The sequence below is a fragment of the Amblyomma americanum genome, chromosome 2, assembly GCF_052857255.1.
Source record: "Amblyomma americanum isolate KBUSLIRL-KWMA chromosome 2, ASM5285725v1, whole genome shotgun sequence".
NCBI lineage: Eukaryota > Metazoa > Arthropoda > Arachnida > Ixodida > Ixodidae > Amblyomma > Amblyomma americanum.
In genome coordinates this window covers 2319733-2338459 of record NC_135498.1, presented here as the reverse complement: position 1 = coordinate 2338459, position 18727 = coordinate 2319733, and the positions used below count along the sequence as shown (strand labels likewise).

The following is an 18727-nucleotide window of genomic DNA, read 5'->3' as shown; positions in this document are numbered from 1 at the left end:
AAGGTTTATAGAATGTGTATATGTTTGCATGTTCTTTCCAAATAAAGAATTGCAAGATATCTTTCATGCACTGCTCAGTGCACTGCACTAAAAATTCTATCCTGAAACCTCGAGTTAACTTGCCTCAAGGTAAGCGCTGCTAGAAGACAGTTAACTAATGAAGGCAAACTGCGCAGCAGGTGCTTCTTTTTCCCATGGTGAAATCAAGTATTTAGTAATAACAAAAGAAGTATAACCGGCTTTCTCAACGTTCTCCAGGAACCCCCTTGCAGCAGAGAGGGACCATATGGCCCTAGCTCACGTGGATCACTGAACACACATGCCGCATTACCACACTCCATTCTCATCAGACAGAAGGTGACCACATGACCATTGCATAGCAGTGGCATCACTAAGTTTTGTGCTGCATATGCCAGCAATTCTGTGAACTCGTTTTCCACATGCTTATGGTATGCAAAGAAAACAACAAGATGCACGAGCTCTTACGCCAGAATCGCACCGCTGCCGTTGAAAGGTCGCATCTGCGTGATGCACTCATATAGAAAGACCACACCCTCGCGCTGGTGAGGCCGCAAGCAGCGGGCGAGCGACTCTTCCATCACCACATCCACCACAGGAAGGTTCTTTTTGTTGTGTTCCCACTGCAAGGAGCAGGCAGAGCATCATTTTTAACAGGTTTAAATAATGTGAATAGCACGTACTGCCATAACAGTTCATGCCAGCAGTGTTTGGTGCAATCTGCAACAGGCAGTCTATACTTGGCAGAGATGGTTCATTTTTAAGCTGCCACTTGAAGAATGGTACACATTGTAATATGCACTTTTTGTTCCTTCAGACAAAATACTTTTATCGCATTTTTGTTCGGGGCATCAAAACACTGCTGTCAAACGTGATGATGTATACAAAAAAGAGTCGATTGTCCTTGCAAGCACTGCAAAGTTTTTTCTTTGTTTCGCAGGAGCATACTTCCAAAATGATTCATTTTGCTGTATTCTGCACACGAAATTCAGTGGAGCTGCCCAGTCCCATGCAAAATGAAAGATTGAGCTCCACCAAGAACACTGCATAGGGAATTGCTTGGCCACTGATGATGCCATTGTTGAATAACAAACAATATACAGCAATTAAACCAATAATAATGTATAATCAATCATTCACATTATACAGAACTATCATTGGCATTTCAAATTATACCATACTACGTATAACATGTTCTACAGCTGAATATCAAGGTTTTAGAGGGCTCTGTGTACACCAAAGCATTACAATGTCATAATACAAGACAGAATTTCTATGCGAACAACTACCTGCATAGAAAGTTTCATTAGAAAGCATAAAAAGTATTAATCGTAAGTTTCTACTAGGCCAACAGGAAAGCATCCAGAATTCAAAACAAGTCCCAATTTTCCGAGGAACCTATTTTAAGACTACTGCCAGTAAAACTTGAAAAGCGTGACAAAATCTTATTTCTTCAACAGCTGTTTTTCCACCTACTTATACTGGGCAAAATGGAGATGTATTCCAAGCCACATAATGGGCATATCACCATTTTCCTAAACTCCACTCAGACCAGTCCAACACCGATGTTGCAAAAGCATGGGGAATTCAAGCACATTTTTGCTCTGGAACAGAAGATAGTTGAATAGACAGTGCCCATACTTGATGAAGATTGTTAGGCCGAGGCATCACCAAAGAATCTGGCGTGATCACAGGAGATGATGGTGGGTTAAAGATTTTCTTGTTGCCAGAAGAAAGGCTGCCAACATGAGGACTCCTGAAAGCTGGGAATTTGACTGCACTAAGTGGCAGTCCAGCCATTTCTGCAAGACAAGATGAAAAAGAAATACAGAAAAACTTATTTTCTTTGATACTTTTCATCATATTTATTTGCAGGAATTATGCACTGTGCATGCTTTTATTTTCTTTACTAGCATATATTATTGTTTCATGACCACTTTCAAGTTTATTGCACACATCAGGGCCAGAAACTTAAATGCAACGAAAAACCTAAATGTACAAATGATATGCAGAAATCAGATTTTATTTTTACTCTGTGCAGGTGCCAAACGTGATGGACTTGAGTCTTCCTGTGTAGCTGTGGGCACAACACTGTCGCTGAAGCAACGTCCCGAAAGGTACTCATCAGCAGATATGGTCGCCTGAATCTGAAGAAGAACAACAGAAGCAAAATCAAACTCATCATTCGCCACTAAAAACAGCACAATAACCGTAAATTTCTAAAGAAAAAGTGGTGCACTCAACACGAGAAAATTTTCTTTTGATGAAAGTTACGTAGAACATGAGAACTTCGGTGACAGAAAAACTCTGCACAATACAAATGCAAATAAGAGCACCCTCAACAATTCAATTTCTTTCATGGCGCTGTTTTGGTAGAATGATATTGTTATGACAACGTGGCAGCGGAAGACGAAGTGGCCTCTCGCGTGAAAAGACAAATGAAGAAGAGGAGGTTAATGTGGCTCCCTGTTCGTTTTGGTGCTCCCTGCTAGGAACTCTTCATTCTAATCCCTAACGCTTGTAAATAAATGTAAATAGTTTTTCCCCGTAACATCCTTGGTGGAGGTGCAGCAAGACGGAACTACGTATCCCACGGCCGACAATGACGGAAGCATCCCCCCAAGATTCGGCAGCATCGGTGTCCTCCGTCGTCCTCACTCACTATCATGATCCTGGACCCTTCTCTGGGGACGATGACGCCCACGTCAAGACTTGGCTTCGCAGGTATGAATGGTGCAACGCTAACAACCGCTGGGACCAAACTTTCATGCTTGCGAACATAGTTTTTACCTTAAGGGCACGAAATTCAAGTGGTATGATACCAACTAAGAGACACCGACCAGTTGGGCTGACTGTAAGCAGAAGCTTATCAACCTTTTCGGAAACCGTTCGGCCGGCAGCTTGCGCTAAAACAGATCTTGCTAGTCGCGCCCAGTCATCCACGGAGTCTTAAGTCTCTTATATTCAAGATGTGTTGTCTCTGTGCTACACAGTGGATACAGAGATGAGCGAGGCTGACAAAGTCGGACATGTGCTCAAGGGCATCGCAGACGACGCCTTCAATATGCTCATCTATAAAAACTGCTACAAGATTGCCGACATCATAAAAGAATGCCACCGCTTCGAGGACGCCAAAAGCCGATGGATTACCCAGCATATCGCACGCCTGGTCAACATGGCTGCGTCGTCCTCCTGCCAAGATCTTTGTTCTCGGAACCAGCCGACCTCACCTGAGAATGTGACCCGTATTGTGCGCCGTCAGCTTGAAGCAATTGGTCCGGCTCCCTTAGCAACTCCTGTGGACGACCAGCTGTTGACCCTTCCACTTATTCAAGCCGTCGTGCGACAGGAAATTGCTATCTTGGGTTTCAACTCAGTCGCCACTATTCATCCCCCCCAAGTGCCCGAAGTCCGTCCTCTCTATCTTGTCCGGCCTGTTTACGCCACTCCTCGACAGCGCAATCCCTCCGAGTGGAGTGCGCCTGACTACAGGCCCATATGTTTCAATTGTACCTATGTAGGCCACATCGCCCGTCATCGCCATAGTCGATGGTACTCCTCCCAGCAGACCCATTCCTCGACTCCCCCTTATCGCCCCGACGCTGCCCGCTTAAGCTTTCTCACGACCCTTGGACCCATCAAGGCCCACCATCGACGTCTCGCCGCCCCGCTTCAGCCGCTCACCATCCCCACAGCGCCTCCAGTCCCGTTCGCCACAACGACCACGCGCTTCCTCTCCTAGCCCCTACAGATGATCACAGGCGGAAAAATAGCTTCTGCAGCGTCTAGAGGTGATGCTGCAGTGACGACCCGGCCCCAAAATCCTCGTTTAGTTCTTCGCGCCCCGCAGAATTTACTGACCATACAAGTCGATGGAGTTGCCGTTTCTGCTTTGGTTGACAAGGGTGCCCACATTTCTGTGATGAGTTCCGACCTACGATGACGCCTCCGCAAAGTACTGACGCCTGCTCCTACAGTCGTTGTTTGAGCTGCTGATGGCACAACGTCCCCAGTCCTCGGCCTGTGTGCTGCTCGTGTGACGATTTCTGATGGCCAAACCACCGTGCTCTTTACCATTCTCAACCACTGCCCTCATGAAATCATACTCGGCCTTGATTTCCTTAGCACGCAGCCCTTATTGACTGTGCTACAAGTGTTGAGTTGGACCTACCATTCCTCTTAGAACCACCTGCCCCAGTTGTGCACCGTCTCTGTACTGCCAAGTTCAGCCGCTTACCACCTGCAGCCGCTACTTAAGTATTATTTAAATCTGTTCCACCTCTTCCTAATGGCCAGTAAGTCATCACTCCTGACCTTGATTTGCCTGTCACTAAGAATGCTGCCCTTGCACACACAGTTGTCACAGTCCCGGCAAACAACGCATGCCTACCTGTTCTGAACTTCAGCACGCACGTCCAGACGCTTCCTCAAGGCATGTGCCTCGCTACCCTGTCCCCGACCAACGAATGCATGATCTCCACAGTCACAAACTTTGTATCGCCCTCTTCGGATGGTCATTTCACAGCTATTTTGAGACCTCACCACTATGCCACTATGATCGCTTCCAATCTCTCCGCAGACCAGGCACAGGCACTTACCCATCTACTGGCAGCCTTTCAGGACATATTTGATTTCAATGGCCGCCCTTTAGCTCGTACGACTATTGTGCAGCATCGTATCAACACCAGTGACGCCGCTCCTCTGCACCGCCACCGGCCTTACAGGGTGTCCAGTTCCGAACGCCAAGTGATACAAAAGGAAGTCGAAAAGATGCTCGCTAAGGACATCATCGAACCATCGTCCAGTCCTTGGGTCTCTCCCGTTGTCCTTGTTAAAAAGAAAGACGGCAGTTGGCGTTTCTGCGTTGATTACTGCCACCTGAACTGCATCACAAGAAGAGATGTGTACCCACTCCCAAGGATCGATCACGCTCTCGACTGCCTCCATAGATCTCAATACTTTCCTCAATCTTCGTTCCGGTTATTGGCAAATCGCCGTTGATGAGCAGGACCGCGAAAAAACAGCTTTTGTCACACCTGACGGTTTATACCAGTTCAAAGTCATGCCGTTCGGACTTTGTAATGCGCCAGCTACCTTCGAAAGAATGATGGACTCGCTCCTTTGTGGATTTAAGTGGACTACGTGTATTTCCTACCTCGACGATGTTGTTGTCTTCTCGCCCACCTTTGCCCCGCACCTTGAACGTCTCAGGGGTATCCTGACTGCGTTTCGTACGGCTGAGCTACAGCTCGACTCATCCAAATGCCAATTCGGCTGCTGGCAACTCACCATTCTTGGACATCTCGTCGATGCTTCCGGCATACGTCCTGATCCCGCTAAAATTGAAGCAGTGCAACACTGTTGTGTACAAGTCTGGATGTCTTCATCAAGACACTGATTGCCTGTCTCGGTACCCTGTCAAGCCACCTGATCTCAGCGACACTGACGATATCCCTTCCCTGTTTGGCATTTCTGATCTACACAACATCGCCAAGGAGCAGTGCAAGGACCTATATTTGCAAACCATCATCGAGGGCCTCAGCTCTGGAAGCTCCAAGCGCTGTCTGCAGCTCTTCGATACCAAAAATGGCATCCTCTATTGCCGCAACCTCCGTCCTGACGGGCCCTCCCTCCTTCTGGTCATTCCCCAGCAGCTGCGCTCTTTTATAATCGCCGAACTCCAAGACCTGCCTGCAGCTGGACACCTTGGTGTGGCAAGAACCTACAATCGGATGCAGTGCCGCTTCTTTTGGCCTGGCTTATACCGTGCAGTCCAGCATTAAGTCACCACTTGCGACCTCTGTCAACGCAGGAAGAAGCCTTCAGCACCACATCCTGGTCTTCTGCACCCTATAGACGTGCCCGTGGAGCTGTTCCACCATGTAGGACTCGACCTCCTAGGACCATTCCCGACCTCGGAATCTGGAAATAGGTGGATCGCAGTAGCCACAGACTATGCCACTCGGCACGCTATCACCCGTGCATTGCCTACGAGCTGCGCGAACGATGTCGCTGACTTCCTTTTACACAATCTTATTCTGTAACATGGTGCCCCTTGTCAATTACTCATAGACCGCGGACGCTATTTCATGTCTCGAGTTGTTGATGACATCCTGCACTCATGTTCAACCAAGCATAAGATTGCCACAGCATACCACCCACAGACGAATGGGCTAACCGAGCGTTTGAACCGGACATCAACAGACTTGTTGTCTATGTACGCCGGCCCCGACCACTAAGACTGGGATCTCGCCTTGCCCTATGCGACGTTCGCTTACAACACCTCCCGTCAAAACACAACTGGTTACTCTCCGTTCTATCTCTAATATGGGAGACGCGCCGTCCTGCCTTTGGACACACTTGTCCCATCCGCTGACCGTCCCGTCACCGCCTACGCCCGTGACGCCACTGCTCAAGCTGCAGACGCTCGCCAAATCACCCATAGTCGGCTCCAAGCACCAAAGCAAGCACAAAAGTCTCTGTACGACAATTGCCATCGGCACGTCACCTACGAACCGGGGTCGCTCGTTCTTCTGTGGTCTCCTGCCCGCTGCGTCGGTCTCTCCGAGAAACTTTTGTCCCCCTACCATGGCCCTTATCGTGTGGTGCGTCAGGTCACCGACGTCACGTATGAAGTTGCTCCTCATACGCCTGCATCCTCATCATGTAGATCACCCACCGATATTGTTCACGTCATGCGCCTCAAACCCTACCACGTCACTTCTCGATCACTGGCCTAGCACCGAAACGGCGCTCGTGCCACCGGGAGTCATGATACAATGACGTGGCAATGGAAGACGAAGTGGCCTCTCGCGTGGAAGGACAAGCGAATAAGAGGAGGTTAATGTGGCTCCCTGTTCGTGTTGGTGCTCCCTGCTAGGAACTCTTCATTCTAACCCCTAATGCTTGTAAATAAATGTAAATAGTTTTTCCCCGTAACAATATTCTGGCTACATTAAAGACACAGTAAGGACAACTTTATTCAGTTTTTGCAATTATTAAATGAACTTTGCGAGCAGCATCACTTGCTGTGTCATTTTCTTTCTTTGCCTCCTTCAAGTTAATGTTGATGGCTCAAGCGACAACCACCTCTTGCTCCTCCTCCCTCCAGCCCACCATACATTCATTCATCCTGCTGTTAGCCATGTCTGCATCTGCTTGCACCATGACAGTAAAATCTGGTTTTGTGGCTCTGTCTGGCTACGGAAATGGCTGGTCAGCAAGATAAATTGAGAAAATCTCATTTTAAATTTCCCACCACTCAATGTCAAGACAACGCCAAAAAGGACTCGTGTGATCACAATTTTAAGGTGTGACCCAGCCCCACATATCTACAGGAAAGAAATACAGTTTGCTTGTGAAAATGGCTGGTAATGGTGACAAGTGGATTCCATTCTTTTTCTAAAAAGCTCCATTCTGAGCGACCCTTTGCAATTAGAATGTGGTAACTTATCGAAACGGGACATCTTCAGTTTGTTCTCGGAGCCCTTTAAAGGGAGGATGTGGCTTTCAAATAACGAAAATTGCAAAAAAAAAATAGAATTTTAGAAAACACCAGATTTCGTATCTACAAGGTCTTTCCAATAAACCAATTCCACCAGCACTTGCGATATGCCACCACGATGCACGCTGGGAGTTGTGGTACTCAGGACGGCGGCCACGTCGGCATGGTATATGGAGTAAATGCAAGAAGTAATCCTGTTTGTATTGCCGCACAATATATCTCTGCATGAACGCTGGATTTGTGAGAGAAGTGCGTTCACCTCAGGGGTGTCATGTGCTCCAACAACTGCGTGAAGCAGAGGGCCCCGAATTTTTCATTTTCTCGAAAAGAAAAGGACTCCAAGATGGAACATAGAAGCTGGTCATGAGAGGCACCTTAAGAAGTCTCGTCACTGTTGATCGGTGTAGATTGGCAAACAGTAAATTTTTAAGCCCTGAAGCTCTGAAATGCCATTTATGTACCATTCAAATTTGAGGCAGTCCCTTAAATTGCCAACAAGGAGGCAGTCGGATTCACCTCCGTGGTGTTTCATCAGCCATCTTTGCTGAGATTTTTGCCCGATGTAAGGTTGTGGGTGAACAAATGTGCAAAGTATTATTGTCATAATCAGGAACCCACTATGTGTGTGCTGATGAGCTTATTCACTCCTGACATCTCAAGCTGTCATAGTAGCGATAGATAGTACTTTCTCTATTTCATGGAATGAGAAAGTGTGCCTATAAAACCTTGGAAATATGAAATAATTCCTGACGCTTTGTTGGACATCGGCCTTTTCAGCATATGTAATACTGCCATTTTAGCAATATGCCATTTATGCCAGAATATCACCCCTGTTTTAATTAAGTATTCTCGAAATAAAAAACAAATGGCCATCTTGTGTTTACCCATCAGTCAACGTGTTCAGGCGCATACTGAGAAAAAAGTAAGAGTGAGTCGCACGGAAGGCACCTTGGCAGCAAAGATTACCTTAAATTGAATACAAATCAGTGTTACAATCCACTCAAAAATCAACTTATTGGTCATAACATTAAAAACCATTCAACCCAAATCTGGTGCATTCAGAACCTCCTCGACTGGCTTATCCTTTTCTCATTTTACACGAAACACAAGCATTAGTCACAACTCTATTTAGGAAAACGGTATCGCTCCCTCATGCTGCTCAGCTTTCCTGGTGGTAACCCGCCAAGCAGAATGTGGCTATATTTATATGCTTATATGAATTAAAAAAAAAAAAAACTACCGCATAGCCAGTTCTAAACAAGGACCATGATGAAGGAATAAAGACAACAAACGTAATGTGACACGGCTATAGTGAATGCCTACAGTAGGATAAGTGAAAGCTCATTAATTTGGCCACCATTAATTTGGAAAATCAGATAATTCAATCTGCGAGCCTGGTCCCTTAAAAAAAAATATACAAGAGTCTAAAGGGCAAAACTCTCGTTAATTTGGACAAATTTTAGCGCGCATCTATTAATTCGACATAGCTTAGTAAAAAAAATTCAGCGTAGGCCATCCGTATAGTCATCGTCATCAGCAGTGTACGGACAGCCATCACCGCAGCCATAGTTGGTACACCCAGAGACACACAAAGTCCTGTTCGCACCAGAGGGGCCAAACAAGAGAACGGGGATGAGACAATTGGCAAGAGAACGGGGATGAGACAATTGGCAAAGACCACAGAACAGGGCCCGAAGGAGACTCACACGAATGGCTCGACCCCCTTGGGAACCTGGAGTTCCAACACATTATCGCTCGCATTCAAGGGAACACAGCGGCCTGGTTGGATGATTTCCCTGCTACCCTCCTTAAGAAAATGGGGCCAAAACGGGGTGAGGCTCTGCGAGAGGCCCTCAGTGAGGTCTTCAACTCAGGCGATGTGCCCAACGATTGGCTACTAGGTGGAATGTTTTTTTTTGTACAAAGTAACTGACGACCAAAGCGACTGTGCATCCTACAGCCCAATTACAGTGATTCCAGTGCTCTACAGGGTTTTCACCCAAGTCGAAGCCATCGAATTCAAGCTTGGGAGGATCGGTCGGCAATCTTGGGTGGACAGCAGAAGAGCTTTCGCACAGGGCATCGAAAGGAAGACAATCTGTTTGTGTTAACACAGGGTGGAAATAGCAGAGAAACGAGGACAACCACTATGGGCAGCTTTTCAACATAGAGAAGGCTTACGATGGTGTTGACCACACCACGCTTAGGCAAAAACTCATGAAAAAAGGCCCACCCACGTCAGACGTAGATCGGCTCAGGGTGTTGTACACAACGACGTCAGTGATGGTAGAGTGGCAGGGCCCTCAGTCAGAGGCGGTAACAATAGAATGCAGCCTGAAGCAGGGATGCCCTCTGTCCCTACGTCTGTTCATGCTAATGCTGAGCGACCTGTAGCGCGACCTGGAGACATGCAGAGCATGTTTCCAGCTGTAACACATGGTTGAAGGTGAAGTCCAGTCCCAAAATCTCCCTACCCTGCTGCACAGCGACGATGAAGTGATGGCGGCAGACTCGAGGGGGGGATGCAAAAGCTCCTAAACGTGTGCAGCCTGCGAGCTGGACAGCTGGGACTGGTGCCCAAAAGAGTGCCATAATGACCTGGGGATCCCCCAGACACAAAACGTTGGGCAACCACTTACACTGCAAAACAGGGTGATTCCATTGGTGTCCGTACTGCTACTTTGGCGTGCAGCTCACCGCAAGTGAGACTACCTCACTGCGCATAAAAAAACGGATATGTGAGAAGGTGCTGATAGGCCAGCGAGTACATAAAGCACATGCGCTGTGGGCTTTCAGCCACATGGATGTGGTTCGAGGCCTGTGGAAGGCGGTAATGGTACCTGGACTCACTTTTGGCAATGCGATGCTGTGTCTGCCATCTACTAGCCAGGAGTTCATGGAGTGGCAGCAACGGGTGGTGGGAAGACAAGCGATGGGCGCCCACCGATCGACATCCAACGAGGCGGTGCAGGGCGAAGTCAGGCGGCCTGCGTTCGAGGCTCCAGAGGCAGTGGTGAAGCTGGACTTTGAAATCCAGTCCTGAGCCCTTGGTCAAGAGCACTGGGTGAATCAGGTACAACGCTACCTCGCATAATCTGGACTGTCCACAAGATGGAAGAAAAGAGTCCGTGGATTAACGACCAAGTTTGAGGTCCACCTGCCCATTTTGTGTGGCCTGAAGGGAACAAGTTTGAGCAGAGATCAACTGAGAAAGCGGGTGTCAGCGGCCGAGACACAGCGTTGGAGGACAACTGTGGAGAGGAAGCCTGCCCTCCGCACATAATGCGCTGGGAAGAGAGGTATCAAGCAGGAACAATTTCACGAGATCTCTGTAGGACATTCACTGCTTTTTGAGGCGTGCACTCTGGGTGTACAGACAAAGCTTTGGTGGGCAAAATGCAGATGGAACAGACGCGACCTGTGTGGTGTGTCAACAAGGCGAAGAGACTGCAGAACACGTAGTTCTGACCTGCCCGGTGCTTCAGCCACAGCATCCGGTTTTAATGTCTTTTGAGCAAGCCCTTGGTTTTCTGGCACTCTGGCCACAAGAGAGCAATTTGGCTGCCATTGATACGGCAGATATCGGAAGGACAGGTGCCATGGTTGGTGCGGTGTTAACAACCAAGCGTCGACTAATGTTGTGGAGAAAAATCTCTATGAAGGCTAGGAAGACTGTAGGCCTCCTACAAAATAGGCTAGGACACTTGTGGAGATCTTTTTATCTCTGTAAGGACTGCCCAATGCAAAAGAAAAGCCACATTTCCAAAAACAAATCCAAAGGAGGGCGAGGGTAGAGTAGGCGATGGCGAGAGAATCGGGGTAAATGGCGGCCGAATGACTGTTGTCTTTGCTAGCCCTACATTAGCGTAGTGCCATAGTCATATTAACCCTATCTTCAACAAATCGCGCTTTGGCATGTGTCACAGCCGCGTGCTTCTTGCTGCTATGGTCGCCGTTACTTAACTTCAAGTCATCTTTCTTGGTTACTGTGTACTTTGCCAGTGAGTTTACTATGCTGCTTTTGAGTGCATGGCATGCTGTGCCTGCACATCTTGCCATCGCGTCACGTGCTGGTGCAATGGCAACACCGGCAAAGTGGGTGAAGTACTAGGCGCAAGACCTAGCCAAGAAAGTGGAAGTATTGAATGTGCTCCGGAACGGCAGAGACACGATAGGCAAATACGAAGTGAAATGAACAACCTTCGTCACGTACGTCAAAAATGAAAAAAAAAAGTATCTTGGAAGCACTCGACTGTGAAATCTTCAATGCCAAAAGACTGCGGGTGGTGGCCCATCCAGAACTCGAAGAAGCCATACTGCGATGGATCGCAAACGCACATGAGGCCTACCTACATCCCTGTTAGCGGACCACTAATTTGTGCCCAGGCTGAAAGGTTCGCATAGAAAATTAACACTGAAGATTTTAAAGCTTCCGAAGGGTTCACTCGTTTCAGAACCAGGCACAGTTTGACTTTTAAGAATGTGTGCGTGAACAAAGAAGTGATCAAAGACTGGCGGACCATCGAGCTTCGTGAACAGCTGGCTGCGTATGACATTAGAAATATTGTGAAGAAGAAGAAGGGCATTAGCCTAGCTGCACTGCCATCACTCAGAGAGAGAGCCTGCTGACCTGGACAGACCAGAGACTGTTTCGCCACCGTGGTTTCGCCACCACCTGATCGCTGTCCTAAGCCCCCATTACATTTGGTGGAAGTTCAGTTTCCCATCCTCGCACCGCCCTGGACCTCTGCAGCCGCACGCTGCAAACCACCGCTATGCCCACTATGCCTGAAGACGTCAACCACCAAGCCATGCAGGTGGGCTTCCCAGACCTCAGACCTCTGTTCCGGCTCCTTCCGGTAACGGGACCCTGCCCTCTTTAGCAGAACTGACAATCATGGCGCTGAAGACTGGCTCACATCATATGAGCAGATGAGCACAATAACTAGTGGGACAATACCACCAAGTTGAACGTCATCTTTTATTTGAACAGAATTTTCAACCTGTGGTTTCGGAATAAGGAAGCAGACTTCTCCACATTGACTGCTTTCAAGGCGAACCTCACCGAAGCGTTTGAACGTCCTGGTGTGTGCAAGCTACACACCGAACACCGCTTGCGTGAGCGCTCTCAGCAGTCGGGTGAGACGTTCACTAGCTACATTGAAGATGTGGTAAACCTGTGCATGTGCGTCTACGACCAGTTGTCCGAGGCTGACAAGATCAAGCATATTCTGAAAGGCATCGAGAATGACGCATTTCAGATGCTGCTGTCGCAAGATCTCCGCACCGTTGCCGAAGTCGTCAGTCTCTGCCAGAGCTATGACGAGCTGTGTAAGCAAAGGCTATTCGCTCGCCAGCACGCAGCACCTGTCGAGTCGCTTGCCGGCCTGTCGGCTGCACCCGACCACTCGCAACTATTGGCACATATTAAAGATTTCGTGCGAGAGAAAGTTGCACAGCAACTCTTGCTTCTGCCATCCCACTCCGTGCAATCTCCATACCTGGTGCCCGACCTTCGCAATGTCATCAGCGAACAGGTGACTGAGACCCTTCCACCGGTCCCTCCGCCCCCATTAGCACAGCCGCCCGCACCTGCCGCTGCACCCCTGACCTACACTGGCGCCGCTGCACGGCCGTGGCCGCCTAACTACCGCCCAACCTACAGTCCATCTCCAGTGTCTGTGCCTCAAGTCCCTCACACTCCGACGCCTTTTTTCCGACCGCTTCGACAATTCAGCAATCCCTGGCAGACTGGTGACAATCGGCCTATTTGTTCCTCTTGCGGACTGCCTAGTCATGTGGCATGGCTTTGCCGTCATTGTGGGCCAATCTCCCAAGTTGCCGGTTAGTCGCCTCCTCCAAGTGAATACTCACCTCCAGCCAAGCCGCCGCAGAGTCGCCCTATTTCACCTGATCGCACTAGCTTCTCCACCCGGCGCTCACCTTCTCCTCGTTGCCGCTCCCTTTCTCTCATGTGTTGGCGCCCGGATCTTTCACAAGAGGAAAACTAGATGCCAATATAACATCAATATATTCAAAGCCAATGAAATAGCGCTGGTTTTTAAAGCACTCCCGGACAAAACGATTACATTCAAAGGTGGCCCTTGCGCAGCAAGGAAATACTGTGCTACTTGCCGCCAAAATCACAGGAACAGAATGTTTGCCGCTCTTGGTGATTGGGAAGGTGCAGAAACCGAGGTGCTTCAAGAACATGAAGCACCTTCCTGTTGATTACCAAGCTAACAGGAAGGTTTGGATGGCATCGAACATTATTCAGTCCTACGGGGGCTGGGAGACCTTCCTCGTGTCACGGCTGCGTAGCTGTGGCGTGGCGAAGCAAAGCGCGAGGTTGACGGCGATGGTGAGCGCGAAAAGCAGTTCGGCGTGTACTCTTCTCGACGCAGGTACTCGTTGATTTCCTGCGGACGTTGTCCGAAGCATGGTCGTGGGGTGTTAACGGCAAATCCTCGAAGACCGATACGCTGGCACGGGCAGGGACGAAGAATATGGCCGGCCTCACCGCAATGGAAGCACAACGGCTGGTTGTCGGAAGTCCTCCAGGAGTCGCATTTCCTGGGGCTTGAGCGCCGGTCATAGGCTGGGCGGGCGGGGGCTGGGAGGTGGCGTTGTGGAACAAGTGGCTCATCTCGAGGAGGACGTGGGGGTTGTCGTTGGGGCTGAGCAGCCCTTACTGCAGCGCCGTAGGTCATGGCCTGGGGTTCTGTGGCCATCGGGGTGCCAAGTGCCTGTTGCACTTCTTCCCGTAACACATCCATCAGAGTCGCTGCTTGTGGCTGTGGGGAGGATGGCAGTAATCGACGTATCTCCTCTCGGACGATTTTGCGGATAACTTCCCGCAAGCCGTCGCTAGTGGTGGCCGGCGTGTCCGAACGGATTGCACAGGCAGAGGAAGGACGATTGTACTGCCGAGCTCGGACGTCGAGGGTCTTCTCAATCGTGCAGGCTTCTTGCATGAATTCCTCTACTGTTTTGGCGGCTGGCGGACGAGGCTGCTGAAGAGTCGTTCTTTTACGCCGCGCATTAAAAACTGAACTTTCTTTTCCTCGGTCATCTCGGGGTTGGTGCGGCGAAATAGGCGCTTCATCTCCTCGACGTAACCACGGACGGGCTCATTCAGAAGCTGAATTCTGAACTCGATGAGTCGTTCGGCTCTTTCTTTCCTCACGACACTGGTTAATACCTTCAATAGTTCTCTCTTGAATAGCTCCCAAGTCGTAAGGGACGACTCGTAGTTTTCGTACCACATGCATGCGGAGCCATCCAATGAGAAAAACACGTGTCCAATTTTTGCTGCATCATCCCACTTGTTGAATGACGCCACGCGCTCAAATTGGTCCAACCATTCTTCAGAGTCTTCGCCTAGGGGTCCATTGAAAGTTGGCGGCACCCGCGGCTGCTGCAGTATGATCGGTGTCGACATCTTCGGCGAGGTTGCAGTGCTCGTAGCAGCGTCTTTTCGCTGTCTGGCGCGGTCCAGCAGTTTCCCGAACTCAGGCTCCTCTCCCTGGAGATGTTGGCTGGGGGCGTCCAGGACATGGAAGGTTACCCAGCACCTCCACCAGATGTCACGTAGTGGTGACGGCAGTCGAAACAGCGATGAAGACGGACAAAAAGGTCTTCTAAAAGAATACTGTTTATTGGGCTGACTTGCACCCAAAATGGACTGAATCACTCGGCGGCGGCGAAGCGACAAGCGTGCTTGGCTGTCGTCGAACAGAACGCCCGCTGCCGTCGGCCGTGCTCAATTTAAAGCTGGTAGCGAACTTTCGAGATAAAGCGTGCAAAGTTACTAGAACATTCCGGAACAACGTAGAATCAGCTCTGCATGGCTGTGATCAATCGAGATAAATCTAGTCGAGTCTTGCGTCGCAAACAAGGCGATAAAGTGGTGCGGCAGCAGATTTGAAAAACGAACAAATACTGCAAATATTCGCGGCATTATAAGCACACTTGTCTCTCTTATTCCGAATTTGTAGTACATTCACCGAACAAACTGCCCGCAGGCAATATATGTGTATGCTTGAATGGCTAGAAAATAAATATATCGTGCAATAGTGTTTACATGCGAGCATGTGCAAATACTATAGAAAAAATTTAGGGAGAACTTCTTCGCTCATGCCCGAGACCATCAGAAAGTAACAACGTTGGCAATTTACTAACAGGCCAATGCCATGAGAATTGCGCGCCATATCCCATTTGTGAGAGCTAAACACGCAAGTCTGCCAGCTTATTAACAGTGCTCCAGCCACAAAAACTGTGTGCTGCATACTTTTTCGCGACGCAGATGCAATTAAGTTGGCTGCTTTTATATGTCGAGCACTCACTCCGCTGTTCGCGCTGCCTACGTGATGCATAAGTCCTATTTTAAATTCCCCCGCCCAATCATTCCGCCATGGCTGTTCTTTTTGTGTGTGGCTGGAGCAATGAATGAAGGCGATGCCTTAATTTACCTTCGGCAAAGGAAATGTTTTAATACTTAATTCAAGAAAACTTGTTTGGGTCATATCAAATTGGATTATAATATGCACAGCTACCACTACGGGAAGCGCGCCGGTGTAAAATGTCATCCTCCAGGCTCGTTTTAGTCGTCGTCACTCGATGAGGCTGCGGGGTTGTAGCCGTATATCCAATGCATGGTCATTTCGATATCTGAATGATATAATCGTTACTACCACTGCCACTTTCCAGACTGTAACTGTCAATCTGTTTCATGTTTCCATGCTGCCAACTCTGAACTTCCAAGCACGACAGCTGAACCGATGCCAGCTCGGTGCAACAGGAGCAGACCGCCGCGAGACGTGTGATGTCACGCGCGCCTCCTGTCTGGGCAGGCGGCAAATGGCACGCGTGCACAAAACCTACCAAATGACACAATCCGCCCAAAAATAATTGAAATAAAGACAAACTTTAAATAAATCACATCTTCTGAATCTAATTTCGGCGATTTTACAGACAGTCGCTATTTAATGCAGTATCCCTTTAACCCTTTCTGATCAGGTGCAGTTTCCCCACCGGCTACTGTTCCAGTCAGCGTCCTTTTGGACCTTTTAGTCCCTGATAATAAAAATAAGTGCCACGTCATGATTTGGCTATAAACATTTACAGCACCTTTTTCTACTTCGCTACGCCTGCAGCAGTGTGGTATTTCTCACAGCACTCTCCTGTTCCAGTGGAGGCCAGGGTTCTCCTACAACTGTGTGCCTCAGTTTCCCTTCCTGCTGGCGCTGACTGTTGCATCGAAGGAGGCACATATAGTTTTCTTCACCACTGAGGTCCTCTTCACTTTCTACAAAATCATTTGACAACTTTCCGAAAAACATAACAGGCAGAGTGAAAGCCCTGCCGTTTCAGGGCCTCCAAAACCACATGATCAAAATATATTCTTGCCCAACTATGATGCTGCAATCCCTTTGCAGAAAAAAAGAGATAGCTAATCTACAGGCTACATCAGTTCCCATCAGACGGCATGCCCTTTTCACTAGATAAATTGCAGGCAAAATGTCATGTCACGCAATGCCCAACTGCTGATCAAACGTGCACTTTTCCACTGTCGGGCAACATGTGACAAATGACCAGAAAGGGTTAAAAGAATGAAATAGTCTTGCATGGAGCATGTAAGGAGTGAAAGAAGCCAAAAACTGGCCTGTCTAAATGACGGCGTGCATACCAGGGAAAGACAGATGTAGTGAGCAGTACAAAAAACTTAGAAGGCGTGGTGAGACTAGAGAATGCTTATGGACAGAGGGTTCACAGCTGATGAAAAATGAGCTTCCCTCAAGACCCCCCAACAGGCCATGGCCTTGTGGTGGACCCAACTCGGCCTGCTGGTGACAGCTGTTTGGCACAACAAGAGCTCAAAAGGGCAGAAAGTTGAGGTGACGATGTTCAGGGAAAGCGCATAAATTAGGACAGAAGCAGCTGGACAAAACAGGAGGAGGCCTTTGTCCTGCATTGGACGCAGTGGAACAAGACTGCGACAGCAAGGGCACAAGACCTTTGTCTACACGGGCCGCAGTCTAAATGGTGGAGCCACAACTGTGCAACCAGCAAGTCATTGGTCAAAAAGCACCAAGTGAATGTGTCATCACCGTACCTCACATTCTTTGCCACAGATGCTGAACAAACTTCCCTCTTCAATAGCGTCAATCTCCTTCGCTGTGTATCCAAATGTTGATGCCAATCTGCATTTGAGTTGAAGGACACTCCGTGAGAAAAGAGGGAAAGAATTAAACACCTCTGATTAATAGTTATATGCTGCAAGCACTCACTCCTTTCCCTCGAGGCTTTTCAGTGTGGCCGATCGTCCTTTCACAATGAGTATGGCTGCAGCGGGAAAAAGTGCATGAAATGCCAGGTCACAAGTTTGAAGGAAAGGCAGCACTTCGCAGCTGAAAATGGAAGCACTTGTTGCAACTTACCATCACCTTCCCACTTCTTGTGCTACATGTAAAGGGCAGAAAAATTAAATGAAATCAACCCAGAAGGAAACCAGGATTTCGATTCTTAATTTAATTCACATCAAATGAAACTGCATGATCCGGGCACGTTAAGCACACGGCACCAACTCACTTTTTTCATCGACTTCTTACACCAGACGACGCTGAAGTAATGAGCTTTGTTGATGCCCTGAGACGCCCCTGGCAAAATTGGCAACGTGGATGATGGTGTCGCACTGCATTGATACATAGGCTAACTCAAAACAGAATACTTTTTATCGTTGACAAAATGATAACTCGCACAAAAATAAGGTTAAGCTGCCAAGATGGTTAAAGCTATTTCTCAAGAAAAAAAAAGGAAGAGGCTCTCTGCCCTCCTCAAGGTCAAAGTGCCTGAAACTTGGAGGACCACATGACCACATGGAGCACCATCTTCACAGCACTCACTCCAGGGTAGCATTCCCTCGACTAAAATTTGAGTTTGGGCTACTAGGTTCATGCTTGAAACAGAGAGCAGCGCAAAAGAACGGCACAGAAAACAGCAGAAACACAGGACGGGCGCTGTCCTGTGTATCTATGTTTCTGCTGTTTTTTGTGCCGTTCTTTTGCGCTACTCTCTAATGTTTCAAATATTCTCGTTGGTCACCAGATGGAAGTTTCACTTGCAATATATACTGCCACTATGATGGCACAGCCCAAGAGAAAGACTTCTCTGCAGCTGAAAAGCATTTAAATTTTTCCAAAAGGC

General features: G+C 48.4%; 1 protein-coding gene across 1 annotated transcript in view; it reads right to left on the bottom strand.

Moving 5' to 3' along the window:
• The window catches only part of LOC144120429 (DNA repair and recombination protein RAD54B-like), a 72576-nt gene that overhangs the window by 48315 nt on the left and 5534 nt on the right, over positions 1-18727 (bottom strand). The window contains 7 exon segments of the mRNA XM_077652800.1: positions 487-641; positions 1660-1820; positions 2051-2165; positions 17637-17724; positions 17812-17866; positions 17962-17983; positions 18113-18215. Coding sequence (XP_077508926.1) covers positions 487-641; positions 1660-1820; positions 2051-2165; positions 17637-17724; positions 17812-17866; positions 17962-17983; positions 18113-18215 — 699 coding nt within the window.